This window comes from Andrographis paniculata, unplaced genomic scaffold (genome assembly GCF_009805555.1).
Source record: "Andrographis paniculata isolate CXL003 unplaced genomic scaffold, ASM980555v1 Contig21END, whole genome shotgun sequence".
In the NCBI taxonomy this organism is placed as follows: Eukaryota; Viridiplantae; Streptophyta; class Magnoliopsida; order Lamiales; family Acanthaceae; genus Andrographis; species Andrographis paniculata.
The window spans coordinates 4,142,569-4,157,978 of NW_026137502.1; the positions used below are offsets into that span (position 1 = coordinate 4,142,569).

Below are 15,410 nucleotides of genomic sequence, written 5' to 3' on the forward strand. Positions count from 1 at the left end.
AAAAAATAATTCAAAGCAATTACATTAATGGGCCCATTTTTAAAAAGCCAGCAAAATCCCAAGGCCGAAAACAAACAAACAAAATATCAATTCCTTTATTACATGCCAATTTTAAAGAATGATTAAATATTTAAAATTAGGGTAAATTGTTTTTTTTAGTCCCGTAATTGGACCCTTTTATCGTTTTAGTCCTGTAAGTGGAGTTTGTCGCAAACTAGTCCCATAAGTAAAAAATTTTCGCTGTTTTAGTCCTCCGGCGCCGGAGACGCCCGTGTGGCTCGCCGGAGGTGACGTGTCCGCCAGGTCAGCGACACCTGGCGAACACGCAGATTTTTTTTTATTTTTTATTCATTTTTCTTTTATTTTTTTAATTTTTTTAATTTGACCAAATAAAAAAAATAAAAATAAAATTTAAAATAAATTAAAAATAAGTTTTTTAAAAAAATTAAAAATAAAAAAAATCCACGTGTCACGTCACCTCCGGCGAGCCACACAGGCATCTCCGGCGCCGGATGACTAAAACAACGAAAATTTTTCACTTATGGGACTAGTTTGCGACAGGCTCCACTTACGGGACTAAAATGATAAAGGGTCCAATTACGGGACTAAAAAAACAATTTGTCCTTAAAAAATTATATAGTGGTTAGCAAAATAAAAGCAACAATACAATTGGACTCGGTTTAGATATATAATATTTGATTTTTTCCTTTTGAAATTTTATAAAATTTTTAAAATAGTAAACAATTAAATATTTCAAGTGGTGTAAATAGATCTTGAATGTACAAATTTGTATATAAATTATTATATATATATATATATATAAAAGTATTTATGTGATTTTATTTGTAATTCTTTTTTTTTTTTGGATGTAGGTGGAGATAAGCTTAGTTTATTTTCTCTATATAACAATCAAAATTATCTCCATAAGTAATATTATTGATAAAAATTTAGATTTGGATATATATATATATAGATAAATTATATAACATTCCATTCTATTATAGTAAAAATGTACAAAATGCTCCGTATTTTATTTATTGCATGAAATTCCATTATGTTAATATAAAATTTATATGAAACACTCTTCTTGTCCAAAGCTGATGTTTAGTCTAAATAAAAACTTAAATTACATAAATTTTATATAAAAAAAATATATAAAAAATATATTGAATAATTTTTTAATAAAATAAATAAATAAATAATTGACCAATCATTTATTTTTATTTTTATAATTTTTGTAGAAATCATATAATAATTTATCTCAAAAAAACTATAACATGAATGATTAATCAATTATTTATTTATTTATTTTATTTAAAAAATATTTAAGGTATTTTTTATTAATATTTGTATAAAACTTGCATTATTAGATTCATAATTACAATCAAATATTAATTTTGGCCGAAAATGATATTTCTTGCAAACTTTACATTAATATAAGAAAATTTCACGTAGTAAATAAAACATGTGGTGTTATGTATTTTTACTAAAACAAAATAGTGTTATATAATTTATGCTATATATATATATGGCAAAATAATAATTATTATTATATTAATTGGTTGCTATAGTTATATTTCCACTATAATTGCAATTTTCAATAAAATTAAAATAAAAACAAAAATTAAAAATTAATTAATTGTATTAAATTGGTTTGACTAAAATAAATATTGGAGATAGACACAAATAAAATCAAATCTGATTTCACTTACTTAACTATTCATATTTAAGTAAACAAATCAAAATTAATAATTTCAAATTTAAATAAAGAAAGTAACCCCTTTAATTATATATACATAGGTATCAATTTAGTCATGTAAATTATAATTATTTATAATTTCTATTTTTATTAATGTTGATAATCTTTATTAAACTTTAAAAGCAATAACTTAAAAAATACAAGATAAATATTTCAATTTCAATTTTTATTATATTTTAATATTATACTTTATATATAAAAAAATATTATATTTTTATTGAAAATGGATATTAAAAATTTTATTTGAAAAAAAAATAAAAATCCATATATATTATTATTTACTATTAAATTTGATTCCTTTTTTGCATCAACAATTTATTACTTTCCTTAAAACATTGATATGGTTCAAATTGTCTTTTATTTTTGATATATATTTAATTCAACGTACTATTTTTGTAGAAAAATTATATTTGATATTTATTGTTGTTAATTATGCTACAATTCATAGTAAGTACAATATTTTTATTTTGTTAGTCATTAATAATTTTAAAATAAAAATATTTCAAAACATATCTAAACACTATTCGTTTTATATATATATATATAAATACATATACACACAGAGAAACATAACCATATTAATATTTGTATTCATAATATATGAATAAAATGAAAAACCTTATAATAATATCTTGCATATTACTATTACCTTGTGTTATAAGTTATACAGAATTTGCAAAGAAATCGAAATTTAATTATGCCCAAGCATTGTCGAAAAGTATACTGTTTTTCGAAGGCCAACGCTCCGGGAAAATCCCGCCGTCGCAACGCCTCAAATGGCGGAAGGATTCCGGTCTAAATGACGGCAAATACAAGGGCGTAAGTCTGTTTTTTTAACAGATGTTCGATTATCACTTTTATCATATAATTTTATATTGTGAAGTTTTGATCTTATAAATTACTATAACTTATCTAATTTGTTTGATTTTGGCTTGAGTTTGATCATATATTTTTATTTGAATTTTAATTTAAATAATATTTTGATATTATATTTTATTAAAAATTAATATATTTTTATTGAAAGTTATACAGATTGAATAACATTAATTTTGAATTCAGATCATAATCAAATTAACACACTTATTATTACTTGTGATTTTTATTTTTTCTTTCTCTTAAAAATAAAGAAACTTCACATAAAATCATAAGTTCTAAATTTTAAAATAAAAACAAGTGAAAAAGATAATTTACAATATCTAAATATAGGATCGTGCAAAAAATTATTTTCTATCAAGTTAGAAAGTATACATATTTCTATTTTAGGACGTCCAATTACAAAATAAATATTTTATTACATACTTCATTTGTTTCACAAATACTTTTACTTTATATCGCATCATTACTTTTACACTAAAAAGTAAAGACAAAAAATATCATTACACTACTTTTAACTATCTACTAAAATTAAAATACTATTACTAGAATTAAAATACTATTATTTCTTAAACTCTGCGCCAAAAATAAATGTTTACTTTGTAAGTGAATGGAGAAAGTATATGATAAAATGATAATCGAACATATATATATATATAGACACAGTAACATTTATTATTATTTTTTATATAAAAAAATTTATAGATTGCTTAATAAATTGGATGTATTTGCTTTTCTTTTGATTTTTTTTTTTTAAAAAATAAAAGTAGATTTTTAATAGTTTATTTTCGATGAAAAATAGATATTAAATGTGATATATTTGACAGGTCGACTTGGTCGGTGGATACTACGACGCCGGCGACAACGTAAAATTCCATTTTCCGATGGCGTACACCGGAACAATGTTGGCGTGGTCCATTTTGGAATACGGCGGTGTTATGGGCCGTGATCTTCCACTAGCCATGGAGGCCCTCCGGTGGGCGACGGATTTCTTTATAAAATGCACAGCAAAGCCCGGCGTTGTTTATGCGCAGGTCGGCGATCCCAAAGCCGACCACAATTGTTGGGAAAGGCCCGAAGACATGGACACTCCTCGGACCGTCTACGCGGTCACGAAAACAAAGCCCGGCTCGGAAGTTTCCGGTGAAATGGCGGCCGCCATGGCCGCCGCCAGTATAGTGTTCGAGAACGCCGGAGATCGCTCATACTCTAGCCTCCTCCGTGATAGGGCCGAGAAGGTTCGGTAACCTAAATGTTTTATTAATGTTTTTTAAGATACGATCTTGTTTATACAGATATTTTTAAAAATTTTAGTACTTTTTTCATTTAAGATATAGTGTTAGAGTTATCGTTGACACTAGAATTTAAAATAAATTTGATTAATAAATAATTAAAAATATATTGATAAAATTAATTAAAATACAATACAAATAGTAATAGATTAAGTTAATATAACTAATTAATCTAATAAAAATTTAAAATATGATTAAAAAGTAAAATATTTTTTTTTAAAAAAAAGTAATATAATATGTGGACGGGACGAAAATAAAAAATATGACATGATACGTAGGATGGAAGGAGTACCATTTATAATTATTTTTTTTTTATAAAAAAAATCATATTAAATTCAATTACATTCTAGCACGTGAATTATTATTATTTTTTTAAATTTTATAAAATATAAATAAAAATGAAGATAAAGGGGATTTATTTATGAAATTTAATTTATATTTTATTGTTTATGTTTTGAAATTTGGGAATCATGAGTACATATAAGTTTTCAAGATAGAAATGAATTTCCTATAAAACAAAATTAATAGATATATTTTAAAAGTGCTTCCAATAAAGTTTTGAAAAGTTTTATAAATGATACAAAATTGAATAAAATTAAATATTTTATGTAATATAAATAAATATTAAATATAATATTTTTATATAGAATATAAAATTTGCAATGTACTGTAATATTTTAATTGAAAATTAAATATGTAATGTGTATATTTTAGAAATATATTGCTGAAATTGATAAATGCTGACAGAAAGGAATAATTTTAAAAATATTAAACATGTATGATTTGAAAATAATTATTTTAATATCTCAATATATATATATATAAATATATTTGCAGGTATTCAGATTTGCAGACGCACACAGAGGTTCTTACAACGATAGCATCGGCTATGGCGTCTGCCCTTTTTACTGCGATTATAACAGCTATCAGGTATTGATTATTATTTTTATTCTGTATTTTTTTAAAAAAAAATATATATTTTAATTTTATAAAATATTTTATAATACATTATTTTAATATCAAATTCAAATCAAATTAATTTGTTTCGAACTTATAAGAAGAAACATATCCTTAGTAATTTTTATTTTTTTTTTAATCTTTTTTTTTTTTTACTTTAATGTTAATTATTAGAAATAAATTGAGTCCAACATTTTTAAATAGAATAATTTTGAGGTGTGGTACAAGAAATTTTGTCAAAAAATAAAATATATTGTATTATTTTAAGTTAAATTTGATTTTTTGATCTTTTATAATAGATATTTTGGTATTTTAATTTTTGTATAAAATATTTTGTATTTATTAATATTATTTTTTAGCAACATCAATTGAAAAATGATGTCGAAAAAAAGAATAATTAATTTGTTATTACTACTTCCTCCGTCCCTTAATAATTTATTCATTTTGGTCTGTCCTACGGTATTCATTTTTTTTTTTAGTAATTGTACTATCTACTTAACATTACAAATACCCTTCTAATTTACAATATATTACACAAATATTATTACGTTTATATCATACAATACCAATAGGATTAATTTAATTTTTTTACATTTATATTTATTTTATCTCAATATAATACTAATATTTTTAAAAAATAAATAAATATATATATATATATATGAGACGGAGGAATATTATTTTTTAATTATTGTTGCAGGACGAACTGGTGTGGGCAGCAACTTGGCTAAATAAAGCGACGAAGAATTCAATGTACTGGAATTACATTGTTAAGAACTTTGGGGACTTTAAGCCAAATTATGAACGCCTCCTTCTTCAATTCGGTTGGGATGCAAAACATGGTGGAATCGACATTATTCTTTCCCAGGTAAATTTTCTTTTCAAACATTTTATCATTCTTAATATATTATTAATTAAAACACACCATTTAATCTTATAACATATTTAAAAAATAATAATAAGGAAATCAATTCAACCAAACAATATTGTAATTATTCAAAATAGTTTTACAGTTTTCAATAATTAAAAACAACAATCACATCATTCTTAATTTATGTATACACTTTTGGAACTTTGGTGTTATTTACATGCATTAATTTATTTTTCAATACAAAACTTATACAAAATATAATTATATAAATCTAAAAAGATACTTTAATAAACTACATTAAAAAATTTCTTCTTTTCTTTTTAAAAAAATAAAAAAAAATATGAGCTAGTTCAACTCTGCACGGTTTAAGAACCGAACATTTGGATCAGCTCAAAATTGTCATATCTAACGTTAAATATATATTTTTTTTTTCACAAAATATCATGACAGTACATGATGGAAAATCATTTGGTAAACTCGTCGGCGCCTAATTTCGTGGGTTATGCTGACGCCTTTATTTGTAACATTATGCCTCAATCTCCCTTCAGATATGCTCATATTTCTCCTGGTATGTACATTTTGTTATTCGTCATAAATATAATATTCATTTTATTATTTATCCAAATGTATTTATAAAATACCACTCAATAAATTTTCTTGAAACTAAGTATAAGCCATAATAAGAGTAATTTTGTCTTTTCACTCAAAATACAAAAATATGTGCTTTTGTATGCAGGCGGCCTTCTAGTTTCGTTGCAAGTTACAGCGGCTCATTCATTTGTTTTGGTAACATACGCTCTGTACGTGAAAAAGACAAATCACGTTATTCGTTGCGGCAATGTTGTCATCCCTCCGGATAGTTTAATACAATTCGCAAACACTCAGGTGAATATACGATATTACAATAAATTTAGTTTTTGTTGTCATAATCTTATTTCTCAAGTTTCAATTATTCAAGATTTTGATCCTCATTTATTCAAGATTTTGCTCCTCATTTATTTTATGTTATCTGAATCAAATGAGCTATTAAGATTAAAATTACAAATAACTAGTGAAACTTATAGAAGTAAATAACGAAAGAGTGTAGATCGTGATAATTGTATGCAATGATATACTACATATGTCTAGTACCATGAGTTTTGTGTATTTAGACATTTGAATATATTAATTATTAAATATTTGAATATATTAATTATTCTGTAAACTATTTTTTTTAGTCTTATAATTAGATCCCTTTATAATTTTAGTTCTGTAAGTGGAGCTTGTCGCAAACTAGTCCCATAAGTGAAAATTTTTCGCTGTTTTAGTCCTCCGTGCCGGAGACGCCCGCGTGGCTCGCCAGATGTGACGTGTCCGCCAGGTGTCCCGCCAGGTCAGCGACACCTGGCGGACACGTGGATTTATTTATTTTTTTCATTTATTTTTAATTTTTTTAATTGGACCAAATAAAAAAATTGCAAATAAAATTAAAAATAAATGAAAAATAAGTTTTTTTAAAAAATTTAAAAAATAAAAATTCACGTGTCCGCTATGTGTCACTGACCTGGCGGACACCTCACCTCCGGCGAGCCACGCGGGCGTCTCCGACGCCGGAGGACTAAAACAACGAAAATTTTTCACTTATGGGACTAGTTTGCGACAAGCTCCACTTACAGGACTAAAACGATAAGGGGGTCCAGTTACGGGACAAAAAAAAACAGTTTACCTTAATTATTATATCAATAATTAGCATAAAATGAAGAGAAAATGACAAAAATACTTCTGTTAGTATTTTATTATACAAATATAACAAACATTAATTTATACAAATATAAAAATATTTTTAACTTTATATAGTGAAAGACAAATAATGTACTTATAGAATAGAGGTAATATTAAATTTAATATATTACATGATCTTTCATCACGATTTATCATTAAAATAATTTTAAATATCCTAAATAATCACTCAAAGTAGACTTGTCATACATTTGAAACCAATGCATGTTATTATTTGATTAAATTTCTTCGTACAAGTTACTCTATATTATTACACACATATTTGTTGATGTATATACAATCAGAGGCGGATCTATAAAAAAAAAATTTAGTCGCGGCACAATAGATATATTAAAATAATAATATTAATATTAATAAAAATAAATTATTATTAATGATTTAGAAAAAGAATATTATAATACTATTATATATATATATTTAAAATATAAATTGATTATTTTCATTAAATTGAATTTTAATTATTTGGATACTCAGGACAGTTTAAATTTTAAATAATTCACTAAAATATTTTTGGATAACAATGACATTTAAGTGGGGGCACTCAAACTTTTTAGTGGTAGCACAATTATTTAATTATAAAAAATTTCTTTTAGTGTGATAAAATCACTGGTGGCACGTGCCACCACTGTCTTCTACTTGAATCCGCCCTGTATACAACTCAATAAATTTTAATTTTAATTTCAATAATGGCGAAGATGTTCGATTTTTCAGGTCGATTACATTTTGGGAAATAATCCGCTAAAGATATCATATATGGTGGGATACGGCAAAAACTATCCACAACACATACATCATCGGGGCTCTTCTCTACCTTCTATCCGTTCGCATCCAAAGCCCATTAGATGTAAGGATGGAACGCCCTTTTACCAGAGTCCTAAACCTAACCCTAACCGGCTGACCGGAGCCGTGGTCGGAGGGCCCGATGAAAATGACAAATTTGAAGACAGTCGACAAGATCCCGGGAAATTGGAGCCGACGACCTATATTAACGCGCCACTTGTCGGCCTCCTAGCTTTCTTCAAGGGACTTAATCGCCAGTGAAAATGGTTTATACAAGTGTTACGTGAAATAAATGAATAACATTAATTCGTTTATATAGTTTTTTGAGGAATAAATGCAATGACTTTAACAACTTTTATTCTTTTTTTTTTTACTTGTGTCTTACTTTTATTTTTATTATTCAAATAATTATGTTTATTCTTTGTCTGTCGATATAATTTTTAGATTTGAATTATTTTAGAAATATATTTAAATTTTAATATTTGTTTGATGCGATATAAATAGCTATTAATATTACATTTTGAATATAAAATGTATTTTTAATATAATATAAAAAATAAAATTTAAATAATTATTTAAATATGATATAAATGGATACTAATACTCTCTTTGAAAAGGGCTATTTGAAATTTTGTAGTAAATTAAAAAATAATACTTTATCCGTCCCATTGAAATATTACCATTTTCGTCCGTCTCAAAACAAGATTATCATTTCCTAATTTAGTAACTGTACTACCTATTTAACATAATAAATACTCTCTCAACTTACAATATATTATACAAATGTCATTACTTTTATATTACACCATACTAATATGAGTATTTTTGTCTTTTTTACTACAATCCAATACAATACTAATATTCAAAAATCTACGTGCAAAAAGCAAACGTCATCCTTCCAACAGGACGGAGGGAGTAGTAATATTTTAGTGCTTGGTTGAAGTGTATAAAAGATTTAAACTTTTTAACTTTTGACTTATTCTATAATTGTATATGTAATGATATTTTTAATTTATATAAAAATTAAAAATATTTTAGTATTATTTTTAATTATTTTCTTTTGAAATAAAAAGTAAATATTTTAAAATAAAATTTGATGAAAATGATAAAATAAAAAATATATATATTATATTTTAAGTATAAAATACATTTTTAATATAATATACAAAATAATTATTTGATTTAATAATTTTAAAAAGAAAATAAATTATAACACTCTGTGAATTTTTTATTTTTTTTAAAGAAAACAATAATTTTTATTTGAACCTTTCAGTTGTTGACCATAAGGTTAAATATGATTGGCTACTTTACCCATGGCCCACCTCTTGACGAATCTGCAGCTTTCACCCGTAGATTCTCCCCACGCGCGTTGTCCGGCGCGTGTAACAACGATCATTCACGCCATCATCGTCTTCTTCCTTCGTCACCCAACAAACTCTCCCAATTAATAATAATTAATTTCCACAAATCCCTCACAGTCCTCACATCAATCCTTCTGCCGCCGCCGCCGAGCTCGATTCACTCCAAATTACTCCGACGAGCTCCTCGCGCAATGCAACAAATTAATGGCGCACGAGCTCAATTAATCCATTTCCAGTTCTCATGATCTCAATGTCTACTTCGCCGGAGCCTTCGGCAGATGCGACGGCGTCGGAAACGGCGTCGGCGGTGACCAAGAGGTACGAACGACTGGTGGCGCTGCGTGCGAAGGCCAGCAAAGGGAAAGGCGCCTGGTACTGGCAGCACTTTGAGCCTCTACTCATTAAAAACCCTAATTCGAAAATCCCCAAATCCGTCAAGCTCCGGTGCACCGTCTGCGACGCCGCCTTCTCCGCCTCAAATCCGTCGCGAACAGCTTCCGAGCATCTCCGGCGAGCCAATTGCCCTAATTCCGCCCTAATTTTGAATCCGATTCCGCCGTTACCCCCTCTGGCTTCTCCTTCCTCTTCCTCCCATCGGAAACGCACTTCCGATTCGCGCCACTTCGCGGCGGAGGAGGCGCCGCCGCCGCCGCTATTGTCCGGCGGAAAGGATGATTTGAAGCCATTAGCATTGCTGGAAGACAGCGTGAAGAAGCTCAAGAGCCCCAAACCATTGCCTGTCCCTGTTCTTACCGGCGACCAAATCGCCGCCGCCGTCGATCTCCTATCGGATTGGTTCTTTGAATCCGGCGGCGCCGTCGCATTCTCCAGCCTGGAAAATCTCAAGTTCAAAGCCTTTTTAAGGCACCTAGGATTGCCGGAATTGTCGAGGCACGATATCGCAACAACACGCCTCGAATCGAGGTATGATCGAGCTCGAACGGAGTCCGAAGCTCGAATCAACGACGCCGAATTCTTCCAAGTCGCATTGGACTGTTGTCGGAGCAATGCCAATGACGATGATCGGAATGGCTATTTGGTCAATTTCACGATTAATCTACCCAACGGGACGCGACTCTTCCACCGCGCCATGCATTGCTCCGGCGGAGCGTTGCCGGAGCAATACATGGAGGAGGTATTGCGGGAGACGGTTCGGAGAGTATCCGGCGACAATCTGATGAGATGCATCGGGATTGTGGCAGATAAGCATTTCGCGACGGCGTTGAAGAGCTTGGAGGTCGAGAATCAATGGATGGTTAACGTACCGTGTCTTCTTCGCGGATTATCGAGTTTGATCAAAGACTTGTATCGAGAGCTTCCATTGTTTGTAACTGTCGCCGAGAAGTGTCTACAAGTCGCGGACGTGATCAATTCTCGACCGGAGATTCGGAATTATCTCGAAAAGGCGCTTGTTCATCGCTTCGTTAGAGTCCCTTCTCCGAAGTGCGACGCATCGAAGAATTCGCATAATTTAGTCGAAATGTTAGAGGATATACTCTCATGTTCCCAAACTCTTAACTTCGCCGTCTTTGACGATTCGCTTAAATCCGTCTCGGATATAATTCGCGACGTTGCATTCTGGAACGACGTTGAGGCTACTCATTCACTGGTGAAGTTTATTTTATCGACGTGTGAGGAGGTCAAGATGGATAGACCGATGATCGGGCAATGCTTTCCAATCTGGAAAGCGTTGAAGGATAAATTGAAGGAATTGTGTTCGAAACACGGGATAGTCGAAGGACCGGTCGATAAAATAGTCGAGAAGCGGTTTCGGAAATGCTACCACCCGGTGTGGTCGGCCGCATTCGTGCTCGATCCGTTAAACTTGGTGAGAGACGTCGCGAGCGGGAACTATCTCCCGCCGTTCAATCTCTTGACGAGTGAGCACGAGAACGACATCGAGCGTCTCGTGACCCGAATGCTTTCGGGGGACGAAGCTCGAATGGCGTTGATCGAACTCGCGAGGTGGCAATCCGACGGTCTCGACCCATTATACGCACAAGCCGTGCAGGTGAAGCGTCGGGACGCGACGACGGGGAAGATGAAGGTGGCGAACCCGCAGAGTAGCCGGCTCGTGTGGAGCACGTGCCTTAAAGGGTTCGAGTCGCTCGGGAAGGTCGCCGTTCGGGTCTTGTTTCTCCACGCGATATGCTCGTGTGGGATCGAGTGGGACCCGTCATTCGTGAGATGGTTTCGCGGACAGGGGAATTGCCCGATAGCCGAAAAGCTCGTTCTCGTCGCAGCGGAGGCGAAGCTCGGGAGACGGGAGATGGTGTGTTCGGAAGAGAGGAACGATGACAACGAGATGTTCGACGAGGTTTTCGATCGTTCGATGCCATTGCCGTAATTTGGGTCCCGTCTGGGGAATTTCAAAGCAGGGTGAAACAGCCCTGTTTGACGGCTTCAACCTGGGTTCGATCCCGGTAGATGCATGCGAATATGTAAAAAAAAAAAAAAAAGAAAAAAAGTTGAATGTCTAAAATATAGAGATGAAATGGAAAATTATAAATTTAATCTTATAATTAATATTATTGTTTTTATTTTGTATATTTCATTCCTTGTGTTTTGGCAAGAAAAACAATTTATTGCTAGATCAAAGCACAACAAATGAAATATATAAAATAAAAGTAATATTTGATCATAAATAGGGGACTAAATGTACAATACGAAAGAGATGGGGGACTGAGTCGAGAGATTTTATGTTCGTGTGCATTGGAAATGGAAGTTTTTATTATTATTTTTAAAGTACAAATTAGTAAACAAACATGTTGTACTCTATTATTTATTGATTTGTCGTTGTTGTTTGCATTTATTACATGAATATAAGATTGTAATTATCACATACTTACTACGTATTAATTGTAGAAATATTCTACAATATTTTTAAAATAAAAAATAATTAAATTTATTTAATTTAAATTCCAAACTTTATTTGATAGTATTATTTAAATATTTTTTTTTTTCTCATGAATTCATTTAATTTTCAAATTATTCTATTTAATTCTATTCATTTAAATTTTCATTCAGAAAATAAATATTGTATAATGTTTGGAGCAAAGAAGCTAATTTATAGCATCTTTATGCATTTACCCAGAAGAATTGGTCTCTTTCGGACTATTTTCCAATAATATCTATAAAATAAAAAAAAAAAAAAAACCCAACGAAATACATAGGAAATGCATTTTTTAGATGAAAAATTCTTATATTTCATTTTTCATTTAAATTATTCTTTTTATTATTATTATTGTTATATTTATTTTTAGTAGAAAATATCACTCTTTCTAAAAAAAATTTTACCTTAAAAAGTAAAAAAAAATAAAAAATCTTAACTTTCTTTTCTAGTTAAATGAGCACACAATTTGATGATTAAATGAATATTAATTTATTTATTTTAACTATTTATCCATTTAAAAAAAAAAAACAAAATTAAATATTCAAACATGTAGTTTTTGTTGCAATTTGTTATTTTACAAGATTTTCGAAACATAACCACTCGAGTAAGAACATTATTCAACAATAAGTAAAAAGTGTCTGATTGGCATTTTATTTAAATTGACCAAACATACATGTGTCTATTATCAATGATGTTTTCTGAATTAATTGATATGATGATGAAGTAGTTGCCAAACAAAATTATTGCACCTATAATAATAACAATAACAAAATTATCAATTATGAAAAAATAAAAATAAAATTCAATGATAAAAGTTACTCCCTTTATCCCACATAATTTGTTCTTTTTTTTTTGTCCGTCCCATATAATTTGTCCTTTCTTTTTTTGAAAAATTAATTATACATTTTAATCGTATTTTAAAATTTAAAATTTAAAATTTTTTAATCTTAATTAAACTATTTTGTTATTTTAATCTTAATTTATAATTATTTTTACTAAATAAAGGAGGATCATATTATCACTATGCAAACACCACACACACACATTAAAATCATTAAAAATAATTAAATAAATAAAAATCTGAAGATAGAATCCACTTGCAATATTCGACTTCTTTAACTTCGGTATAATAATTTACTTCTATACATTTAAAACCATATTTTATTTATAAAATTAATTTATATTAATTACATATACATGTATTAAATAAAATTATACTATTTCATATATGATAATATCTAAATTGAAACATTTTTAAATGAAATAATTTTTAGTATATGATATGAAATATCATGTAAAAAAAATATATCATATCACCATAAAATTATTCGTACTTTTTCATTTTTATTACACAATTGCCACTATTTTTTACATTAATACACTCACAGGGGCAAAAAAGTCTTTTATCTATATTTTTTTACCCACTATCAATATAATATCAATATTCCTTAAATCTCGTGCTCAACCCAATTAAGACTATATTTACGTGACTGAGGGAGTAAAATATACTAGTATTAGTTTAAGATGAATATTTGATTTTATTTATTTATTTTATTTTTTTTTACTTTTTATAATGATTTTTTGATTTTTTTTAATGAATATTTAACTTTTTTTAATTTTTGTATAAAATATTAATTAATATTATTTTTTAAGAATTATAATTCAAAATTGATGTTTAAAGAACAAAGTAAATTATTTTTTATAAAAAATAAATAAATTTGATAAAGTGTAATAATGACGTTAGTGAAAGAAGTAAGAGAATAATGATTTGGATTGACATAGAATTTGGTTAAATGATTCTTCTATGTACACCATAGAAACAATTGTAATTATTTCATCATGTGGGATGAAAACATAAATAAATAAAGTTTTAGTTTAACTTTTATTACCTTTAAATTTAATCTTTTATACTTTAAGGCTCGATTATTGTTTTATGAAATTACCCATTACACATATGAAGTTTAAAATTTTAATACTATTATTTTTTCTTGTGGTTTAAAATTTATGTATAATTTTTTTTTAATTTTTATTTTACCGTTATAACATCGTATCACTCTTTGAAAACATCATAGAGTCCTGTTGGCCTAGTTTGCAGGGTATTAGGTTCAGTCGAAAATTTACTCAGTGCGCACTATCAGTAACAGCGGCGGGTTTTCACATCATAAAAAATAAATAAAAATCATAGAGTCTTATACAAATTATTGGTTCCAAAATTGCTTGATCGAGCAACAAACAAATAACACATTGAATATTCACCGGGTGTTATGATAATTTTTTCTAAGAAAAACGAGAACAATATGATCGAGAAATTCACAAAGATTTAGGTATGAAAATCCTCTAAAATCTTGTGGAATTGTTCTCACCCCTCTTTTTTCTAAGGGTGTGTTTGTTCGGGGATTTTCTCCAAATTTCATTATTCATTCAATTTTTTTTCCTAAACAATATTAAATAAAACATCTATTTTTTATTTAGTATATTATACTAAAAAATAATTTTACATTCAAACTATTATCAACACCTATTTGTATCACATCAACCCATATTTATATCACATCACGTTCAAAAATTTTATTATTCAAATTTCAATCCAAAATCCAAACCCCAAACAAAAATTAATCACTCCCAAACATCTCTATAAGGTAGAGCATAAATTATGGAAAAAAATAATTATATTTGACTCCATAATTTACTCAATCAATCAACATATTTTTTTCTTAATTAAGAATTTTTATAATTTTATCCAAAAATATATTCATATTTATTTCTAGTAATATCTCTTAACACTTTCCGAAAACTCCCAAAATTCATTTGTCTAAAAGGAGTCTAAGTATACAAATATAAATTT

The 15,410-nt window shown here is 28.6% G+C and overlaps 2 protein-coding genes across 2 annotated transcripts; both read left to right on the top strand.

Moving 5' to 3' along the window:
- The first annotated feature begins 3,501 nt into the window (after positions 1–3,501).
- Positions 3,502–8,572, top strand: LOC127245055 (endoglucanase 23-like). The gene is made up of 6 exons (XM_051265699.1): positions 3,502–3,870; positions 4,762–4,854; positions 5,582–5,749; positions 6,203–6,320; positions 6,489–6,637; positions 8,243–8,572. The coding sequence occupies exons 1-6, from the start codon at positions 3,517–3,519 to the stop codon at positions 8,570–8,572; spliced, it is 1,212 nt and encodes a 403-aa protein (XP_051121656.1). The 5' UTR covers positions 3,502–3,516.
- A 1,350-nt stretch (positions 8,573–9,922) lies between these two features.
- LOC127245057 (uncharacterized) lies at positions 9,923–12,019 on the top strand. The gene has a single exon (XM_051265701.1). It carries the CDS (start codon positions 9,923–9,925, stop codon positions 12,017–12,019), a length of 2,097 nt encoding a protein of 698 aa, XP_051121658.1.
- Positions 12,020–15,410: the final 3,391 nt, after the last annotated feature.